This window comes from Pungitius pungitius, chromosome 11, assembly GCF_949316345.1.
Source record: "Pungitius pungitius chromosome 11, fPunPun2.1, whole genome shotgun sequence".
In the NCBI taxonomy this organism is placed as follows: Eukaryota; Metazoa; Chordata; class Actinopteri; order Perciformes; family Gasterosteidae; genus Pungitius; species Pungitius pungitius.
This window is the reverse complement of record NC_084910.1, coordinates 20,255,570-20,265,399: the sequence shown is the minus strand read 5'-3', so window position 1 is coordinate 20,265,399 and position 9,830 is coordinate 20,255,570. Positions and strand designations below refer to the sequence as shown.

The window sequence follows — 9,830 nt, the reverse complement described above, 5'->3', positions numbered from 1 at the left end:
GACCTTGGCCTTCACACAATTTACAAATAGTGTAAAAATGGTTTAACTGAACTGAAGATAAATAATATAAACTTAGTCTACTACAATATTTCAGTAGAAAAAAGCAAACGACAAACTGTTTCATCGAATGCTTCATTCAGTCATTTGGCTTTGTTGTTGATTTACAAATAGACATTTGTGACCCGATGGTGGTAAAAGACTGAAAAACTCAACAAAGTAATTACAACTCATCCTGAGGAGGAGAGTTGGGTATTAAAAGAGTCATCAACCAAAACTAATGCACTGAAACAAAAACAAGAATTCTGGGGATTTGTCCAATAAATCCATTTAATCCGCTGAGAGGTGAAAGTTATTATTTTCACCTTCAGTGAAGTGTTGAAGGTGACCATTTTCTTTGAGAGAATGTGTGTGGTGGGTACCACGTCTCTCTCTCTCTCTCTCTCTCTCTCTGTGTCTCTTTCACTCTGCCTGCCAAAGAAATAGAGCAAAGAAAACAAACCTGTCTGACTGGCTGCAACCAGGAAACAAATCAAAGGGTGGACCAAGATAAGAGAGCGAAAGAGGAACAGAGAGGGAGAGATACAGAGAGAGAGAGAGAGAGAGAGAGAGAGAGAGAGAGAGAGAGAGAGAGAGAGAGGGAGAGAGAGAGAGAGAGAGAGAAGGCGACGTCAACTGAAGGAAACAAAGAAGAAGCAGAATCATTCTGATGACTGAGGACACGTTTCCGCTGTGTTGTGAGTAAAAGCCTCTCCTCGGTTGCCTGTGACGATGTGAGACTGCTCTGCTGCCGAAGGTGGGGGCCTGATGAAGAGGGAGGGGTGCGTGTGCTAGATGTGTGGTAGGAAGGCGGAGGCAGTTTCACACTTCTCAGAGTCTTCTTCGCAGCCGGCCTCTTGTTGTGTTGCTCACTGTTGTTTTTTGTGTTCCTCTCGAGACGTGACGGAGGAACGAGGAGCTGCAACCGGAGCGAGTGGATCCGTGGGGATGCCGTAATAAACCCCCCCCCCCCCCCGCTGCTGGGTCGAGTGGAACGAGCACGGATGCTGTCATCGGATGAAGCTGGGGACTCACAAAAACGTCCACAGGACAACAAAACTTCAAACTTGAGACGCTTTGAACAGCTGCTCCTCTTTTTGATAATAAAGATTCACACATTCAAAGCGTTTACACCCCTCAGAAGAGCAGGACCATTATTACTTATTCCCCCGAAGGCCTGACCTTTCCAGCTTTTCTAAATTCACTTCACAAGAGCGGAATGGCGGCGGCGGCGGGCGGCTCAGCAGCCTCCCCGAGCCCGCCATTGAGCTCCCAGTCCCCCACCAGTGGAGACCGCCGGCTGGTGGACAAGCTCCTCAAGAGGCTGCTTAAACTGCGCCACCTGTGCACCGACCCCCGGCTGGGCCTGAGGGTCAGCCCGCCGTACCTGCCGGAGCTGGTGCCGGACACAGCGGCGCTGCTCGCGCAGGTGTGGGAGCCCTACCGGGGCGGCTCCGGGGGGGCGGCGGGCGGCCGGGCCCCCCGGGGAGACGAGGCCGAGTACCTGAGGGTTCATGCCGTCAACCTGCTGGATAAGACGGAGCGAGCTCTGCTGCTGTTCAAAGGGGGACGCGAGAAGATGTTTGAGGAGACGTCCAGCCACAGGTGAGACGGGACCGGACCGGAAAGAAGATTTTATTTCTTCTATATATTTGAAATAATATTTCTATACGATCATGATAATGATCTAATTGTTGAATGTTGCTCAGGAAAAGGAACCAAAAAACACAGTGGTGTTCTGTCCCAACAAAACCAGTAACTTAGAGAAGATCCACCAACTAATGTCCGTCATGGATCTGTGTGTCGCAGAGAACGTTTCTCATAAGATGTCTCAGGAATAAGATGTCTCAGGAATAAGATGTCTCAGGAATAAGATGTCTCAGGACTTGGACTCCACGGGGGACTCATCTTGACCTTTGAGAGATTGTGTCTCTGGAGAATTATCTGTAATTTGGCTCAGATGGACGATTAGACTCAAGAAAGAACCAGTTAGAATTTAGTGGTCAAAGGTCAAGGTCACATTGACTTTGTAAAATATTTCAAATCCATTCGTAAACCCAATCGGTTAAAAACATTTTGGATAGAAATTCATTTAGGTGCAAGCGGATGGTTTTGCGCAGACCTACAACTGCAAAGTGGCAATCTAGTTTTGTACTATTTTCTTGAAAAATCAGAAGTTGTGATTAGCTTTTTCTTTTTTAAATACATTATTTCATTATTCTATCATTCTCATAAACATGTTTGCATTTTTGTTTCATTCGCTCAGGTTCAACAAAAAAATGTTCCCGCGTGACGCGGCACAAACTAAGAATCCATCCAACATTAAATTACATGAACAAAAATAACGTGTTTACACTATAAATAGAACAGCTTCTATTTACACCTAAATAGAAGCTGTTCTATTTATAACATAAACACGATATTTAAACCTAAATGGAACCTAAATAGAAGCCGCGCTTCACTGAATAACTTCAATAAGTGAAACAGCTCACTGTACGGAGGGAAGTGACCACGTTACTCTGCTTTCTGTCGGGACAAAGAGAACATTTTGCAGCAGAATAAAAAGAGCGAGTTCTTTATTTGGAGCTGAACCCGCGTCTCTTGTTGGGCCTACTAATGACGAAGGTGGAAAAAGGGCCAACGCTGCTACTTTGTGATGTTAATGTGGAGGAAACTTGGCAAAAACAACCTCAGTACGTGAGCAGCTTGAGACCTCGTGAGGGTTTATTTTCTAACCCCCATGTGGCCAAAATCCGCTCTTCTACTTTAACATCTGTCCATCAGTCCGATTGACTGTAAGTACAGTTACAGACAACAGGCTCCATCAAAGTTGGTCAAAAACACCCCTAAATCAGATTGTGTTGGTGTGAATATTTATTGCGTCATGTGACACATGCAGGTCACTGCATGAGCAGCCATGTGGAAATGACCACGCATGGGCTGTGTAACGTGCCTCAGGGGAACTGCAAATTCGATGATTCAAAGGCCGACGTCCTTCTCTTCGATTTCTTTCTACCCGACGCGAAGACGGTTAACAAGAAATCGCCCCCCCATTAGTGGGTGAATTTTCTGTCCGATGAAGGTAAAACAGAAGTGAGAGACGCAGCACGGCAGGATTTTAGTGGCTGTGAGATTATTGTCTGTGACACACCAACGGCTTCCACTTCTTCTGACTGCAATTTATGGAATTTAACACACGCAAATGTGCAAACTCCAATAAACACGCAACTAGAAGCCGAAACTAAGAGAGAAGACTCACACATGATTTATTAGTTGATTATGTCATATGTTGCTATATTACTTAAAATAATGAGACTGCTATGTCCGATAGGGCTTCGTTCCAGGTTTAATTTGGAGGAACGTTGTCTTCTACTCATGTCCATGGAGCGGCTTTTTGATGTCGGTTTCAATGAAAAGGTTTTCTCATGTAATCCACATTTCTGTCAGCAAACAAACAAGGACAATGGATCTCTCCGGACTTCTAGTCGCAGAAATAAACTGAATCTAGAAATATGAGCATTCACGTTTAAAGATAACGTCATATATACACATAATCAATGAAGAGCAGGAGAGTGCAGTAAACCGTGATCTGGTCTGAAGTGGCACACTGGCCACTGGAACATTCCGTGGTGTTCAGAGACGCAGCACAGAGCATCCTGTTTGCTCGCTGGACTACATGTTTGTGTGTGTGTATCTATGGAAAGAATCAGCAGCGCTTGCTTACAGTGGAAAGTATCAGTAGGGCATCAATTCATCAACGAAACCTGACCCAAAAAGGTCTTTGTAGAACTTCATCTTATCGCTTATCTTTCTTTCAGTTGGTTTAATGTATTTGTTTAAGAGATAAAACTTACTTCAAAGCCAGAAAACAGAGACACAAATGACACATTTCTTGCAACACAACGTCTGCTGTTTCTTTTTCCTTCTCAGGAAGAACTTGACCAAACTGTCGTTGCTGTTCAGTCACATGCTCTGGGAGCTGAGGGCCATGTTTCCAGGGGGCAGTTTTCAAGGTGACACCTACAGGCTGACCAAGACGGAGGCGCAGGACTTCTGGACTTCATCATTTGGAAACAAGTGAGTGTGGCTCATTCATGTGCTGCCAAGTTGTGTGTCCACGTTCGCCCTGTGCTGATGGTGTCAGACGCTCTGACAGGTGTGTAGTGCGCTGGAACAGTTTCAAAGAGAAGCTGCGGAGTGTCCACGCGTTTGAGGAGGGGATGGAGTCCATGGCCCTCAAGTCCACAATAGATCTCACCTGCAGTGACCACATCACTGTGTTTGAGTTCGACATCTTCACGCGGCTCTTTCAGGTGAAGAATTACATTTCTTGACAAAATAGTTGCTCGGGTAAAAGGCTCTGTCACCTTTGTGTTGTCAACATCCTGTTTGTTCCGCGCTGTGACGCGGGTGTCAACGCAATGAGTTCCCATACCATCGATTGATGGACACGTCAACCAAGCAACCAGCCACCTAAATCATGGCTCACAAATAGACTCCAGGAAGTCCCTGCGAGTAGAAACCCCAAAAACACAAGTCTAAACTAAGGAGATGTAATGTGTTATTTAGTCGACTATTTAGGAGGTGCCGAGAGGCCCATTTCGTTACCTTAGAGCCAGGAAAACTGGTTCCGCTTGTCTCTTCATGCTGAGCAAAGAACTATTACCCCCATAGGGGAAACGGCAATAACATGGTCTCTCCCTTCAGCCGTGGAGATCTCTCTTAAGGAACTGGAACCAGCTGGCAGTGACTCATCCAGGCTACATGGCCTTCCTCACCTACGACCAGGTGATAGCTCGTCTGGAACACTACGTGCACAGACCTGGGAGGTGAGGACCAGCAGGAGATGATATGAAAGTCCAAAAGGCACCTTTTAATTCTACATTTAGTAGCTAATCACAGGCAGCAACTCATGATAGTAACTGTGACCCATAGACTACATGTAGCATCAATAGTTTAGCGGTGTTAACAATGAGAGGAATTTTATTGTAATTCGTTGCTCAAAATACAGAAAACAACAAACTTAAGTGCAGATCAAAGCTGGTGTGTTTCCTCTGATGTGTGATTTTCAAAGATCTTTACCTCTTCCCTAGCTATATATTTCGCCTGAGCTGCACACGAATGGGCCAGTGGGCCATTGGTCATGTGACCAGTGAAGGCGGCGTCGTCCAGACCATACCCCAGAGTACCCCCCTTTTCCAGGCCCTGGTTCAGGGCTTCAAAGAAGGCTGGTCAGGACCAACAAACACATCTCTCTCCTTCGTTTGGTACCTTCGTTTGGGTTTTTCCCTCAAAGTGCCGTGTGCTTGTGTGCAGCTACCTGTACCCAGACGGCCGGGACGGGAACCCGGACCTGACCAGCTTGTATGAGCCGGCCCGGAGGGGCAAAGTCAAAGTCACGCAGGTAAGCGGATGCTCTTCATGCCCCCTTTATCAAATAATCAAACCGCACACAGCATCCTGAGAGGCAAGAAGGTAACTCACAGCCCGAATGGTCGACTTATGGTTTTCTGTGTTGTCTCCCGCTGTCCACCCGTCGACCCACATCGCCGCCGCCATGACGCCACGCAGGAGCAGTACGAGCTCTACTGCGACATAGGCAGCACCTTCCAGCTGTGCAAGATCTGTGCGGAGAGGGACAAGGACACTCAGATCCAGCCCTGCGGGCATCTCCTTTGCCAACCGTGCCTCTCAGGCTGGCAGGTATGAACCCACGTCCGCTCTGAGCGGCGCCTCAGACCACAAGCTCGTCTTCAGCCGCCCTGGTCTCATTACCGGCAGGTAGCGTGTGTTCAGTGGAGGGAAACCGTCACGGGAGAATAAACCAGATTTATTTCTGCATTTAGATGTGGTTGGGTGTGTAAAACCTAAACAGCTGTTTAACAAAAGGCTTGAGTTATATTCACATGGTGAAGACTAAATTCATTTGATACAAATGCATCAATACCAGGTATCTCCAGGTAAAACGTTTCATTGGAATGACGAATTGCCCCGAAAAACTTTTCAAGCTCAGCAAAACAATCCTGAAATAAAACAAAGTAGCCTTGCTTTTCTGAAAAGAGTCATCATAAAAGGTATCATCCATTCCTACACGTCTTTAACAGCATTTAGGGCATTTAGGGACAAAAAGAGCTGAGAGTGGAGTATACGAGGTGCGTTTTTTCATGCAAGCTTAGTCCTTATTTTCTCTAGTTATGAGGAAATATGAAGACACTAACAATATTTAAATAAATATTCAGCACAAGCGTGTGAATTGGATCACTCAGGCCTAAAAAAGAACAGTTGATTCCCCATGTAAAGAATCTTAAAGCAATTCTTTGCATGAGCAAATAGTTTGATAACAAGCATCGGTTCAATGGTTCAAAAACAAAAGTCTGTGAACTGAACCATTACTGTCGATGACAGATGTCCCGCCGCATGCCAACTGCCTACTGTAACCATGGCAACGTGGACACTGATAACCTCTATCTGAGATCCACAGACGATTACAGTTGACTTACAATGACATCCATCACGTCTGACCAGGTGGCACAAAAGTCCCAAAAGTCCGTCAGTAAATCAAAATGTTTTGGTCATGTGATGTCCTGTGTGCCCACTTCCTCTTTAAAATGACAGAAGGAGAAGGAATTTCAACTACTGCTCAACCTTCATGTCAGCCAACTACAAGCCCCCCGATCGGCTCTGGGGGAGTTTTAAGTTTCTGCAAAGGTGCAGAGCAGCAGGTCCTGACATTTGTCTGAGGACTTCCTGTGTGAGCACAGAGTCACATCCTCCTCAAACTGCATCGGTCACGTTCACTTTGTTCACTAGTGTGTGCGTGTAGCAGAGACCGTGTGACAGGAAAAGAAGAGTCAATGTGCTTTGTGGACGTTCAATGGAAACGTTTTAAGCTGTAAGCCACATCAGCAGCAAGTTTACCGAACAATGACCTTCACGAGCACATAAAATCACAATTTTAAAACCATCTGGACACATTTGCAGCTAAATCTCAAAAGTTAACCAAAAGAATACCAACGTTCTGTAAAGGTAGAGTTTGAAAAAGTGGTGCAATTTTCAAGAACATCAGTCAGATGGATTGCTTTGAGATCTTCAGCTACAAAGAGCATACAGCCATCTGTAAAGAGGCCATGTGATGCAGAATAAAAAAAAAATGCATGAATGCCATAAAACCTGAAAAGAGACAAAGCATTGAATGACTCAAACAATGAAAGTTACTGTCCTTCTTCCTTGTGGAAAACCACAATCTACTCAGTATGTTAAACCTGGTGGTTCCCCCTCCATCTTTAACATCTCACTGTTGCCTTTGTTCTTTGAAGAGAAGTCCAATGTGTGCACAGCGCTGTTCTCGGGGCGATGCGTGTCGACGGGTCCCTTCATTTAGTGCTTCTCTGCCCTGGATGACCATCTAGCAGAAGTCAGCCGGCCACACCTGCCCATACTGCCGCTGCGACATCCGAGGGACGGAGTCCGTCCTGGTGGAGCCCTACCGGCCAGGCAGCCGCCAGAGCGAGGAGGAGGAGGAGGAGGGCGAGGAAGACCACGATGAAGAGGACCATGAGGACATCGAATTGATGGTCAAACAAATGGCTGCCCTTAAGAAGGTCAACCATTTGTTTTGTTTTAAATGGATTGACATGACGTTTGATGGACAGATTGGTGGTTGATTGTTTTTAGTGGTACTTTGCACATGTTTATCACCTAAGCTAAGATTGTTAACGCGGTAAACACAATTCCTGCTAAACACAGCATGTTATAATTATTGTGGTTAGCATATTGACATTAGCATTTAGCTTGACGCATCGCTGTAGCACCACTAGCACTCTGTCTTTCCTTGCTTGTCTCTGTCCTCGACTCATTCTGGATGAATGGTATGAATGTGCAACTTGTGCTGGTTCCCTTTTCTTTTAGTTCTTTACTACTGTCTTCTCTTAGCAGTTCTCAAGCTTGGATTACCAGGTTCCCAGGTCGGGCCTCAGCGCTCCATCTCTGCCCCCTAAAACCCGCACAAACGCACACTGTCCGTCTCTCTCCGGCCTCCAGACACCAGACAAACAGTCCCACGCCCGCTCAGTAGGTTCCAACACTTCATTCCTCAGGAGTGATAATGTTCAGAATGCATGAGTGTGCCAGCCAGGGAATGAAATAAGCTAATTACACATTATTTTTTAGTACGTAAGTCTTGTATCTACCTTCATCCATCCCAGTGGCTGACGGCGTTGTCATCCTGACATGTTTGCTCTCGTCAGCAGGATCAAAGTGGCAATGAAAGAGATAGAAGACCGAAAAAACAGACAAATATGAAAAGGTAAGACGCAGATTAGTAGAGTTGTTTAAATATACATTAGAAACCTGTGAGAGACTAATTGTAAGCATCCTGCTTGGTGACTTTTTCTTTGACTGAGATAAGGATCGTGACGTGTTGTATTCCGTCTCCTGGTACATTATAGCAAAAGATCCATATGGGAACAAAGACGTTTCGTAGTAATTGTAATTAACAGCTAACATGCAGTTTGCTTTGTGGCTCTTGTGCGTTTGTAGGTTTCACCTTGAATTGCTTGTTTCTTTCTGCATATTATTTTTTTATCCAAACAATAAGCAGCATGTAGTAATGATTATAATAAAAGTGACATATTTATCTGTGGGTGGTTACTAAAGACTTATTTATCTACGTTTCCATTTTATGTTTCAGCAGCACTGAATTAATCCCACCAGCAAAGTTTTTGTCTCCCTCGCAAAGGAGTGTTGAGGGTAAGACATTTCATCGTTTACACTTGTAACCTGAACTGTGCACATACATTACAGCGTGTTGATTGTTCTACACTATGCAGATGATGTTATTCTAAAAATGTAAGAAGATTAAAAGCCGCTGGTTCCAAGGATTCTTGTTTCTGCTCAATTAAAATCCACCATTTTAGCTTTATCCACCGCAACTTGAAAGAATACTGTTTAATGAAATAATATTACTAAGATTAGGAACTGCGTGTTTCTGTTTATTAACGTTTATCATCCGGTTCCTTCTCTGTAAATACCCTCTTTGAGGAGATAAGTAGATTCTTCTTTAGTATCTCTCCCAGTTTGACCCTCAGGTCGCTTAAGTCACTTCTCAAATCCTCTTTAAGTAAGGCATCATCAACATACTATGCATACATACATGCAGGGCCACTCTAGTATGATCTCTTACTGTGTTCATGTGCAGGTGGGGCCACTCCAGTCAAACTGAGACAACGTCATGAAGAGAGGGAGGAACTGAAAGAGTCGCTCTGAGACGATAGACGTGACCCGGGGGAGACAATGAGAAGAATGTTCTTCTCTTAGAAAAACGTCCTTCACAAACTAAAGACTCTGAATACTTGGTGACTAACAAAACTCAAATCCAGAAATCCGCCCCCATTGAATGTGAGAATCCTTTTGTTTTCATGTTCAACCTTAAGTAACCTCATTTTGACCACACGGCTGAAGTTGAATGGGTAACAGAGGCCTCCTGCTGTTCAACTTTGACACTGCAATTAACTCAACAGGTTCAGAACTGATTATTTATAAACAAAATGTTTTTTCATCTTCAATGAAATAATTGAAATGAATGAATCATATGAACAAACAAGGGGGGAAATTGCAGAGTGAAAATCTGAACAAATACACTATAATTAAACCCATTATTTAAGTGTGTTCCAATGAATGAGTTAGTGAGCAAAGAAAGGCCTCTGTGTAACTCCACCAAACATCTTATATTGTATTAAACCTGTAACTGACATACGTCCGCTACTCAAGGTTTTTCTCCCATTATGGATGTAAAC

General features: G+C 44.6%; 1 protein-coding gene across 7 annotated transcripts; it reads left to right on the top strand.

Moving 5' to 3' along the window:
• Positions 1–437: 437 nt before the first annotated feature.
• Positions 438–9,792, top strand: cblc (Cbl proto-oncogene C, E3 ubiquitin protein ligase). 7 transcript variants are annotated; one of them, XM_037452907.2, is made up of 13 exons: positions 438–734; positions 935–1,641; positions 3,967–4,113; positions 4,193–4,349; positions 4,744–4,865; positions 5,130–5,267; positions 5,353–5,440; positions 5,608–5,739; positions 7,446–7,637; positions 7,969–8,106; positions 8,283–8,341; positions 8,729–8,784; positions 9,233–9,792. In XM_037452907.2, the coding sequence occupies exons 2-13, from the start codon at positions 1,256–1,258 to the stop codon at positions 9,298–9,300; spliced, it is 1,683 nt and encodes a 560-aa protein (XP_037308804.2). In that variant the 5' UTR covers positions 438–734; positions 935–1,255; the 3' UTR covers positions 9,301–9,792. The 7 variants fall into 7 exon arrangements, with proteins under 7 accessions (XP_037308804.2, XP_037308799.2, XP_037308806.2 ...); XM_037452902.2 differs by having other exon boundaries at positions 442–734; positions 8,726–8,784; XM_037452909.2 differs by having other exon boundaries at positions 443–734; positions 8,286–8,341.
• The last annotated feature ends 38 nt before the right edge of the window (positions 9,793–9,830 follow it).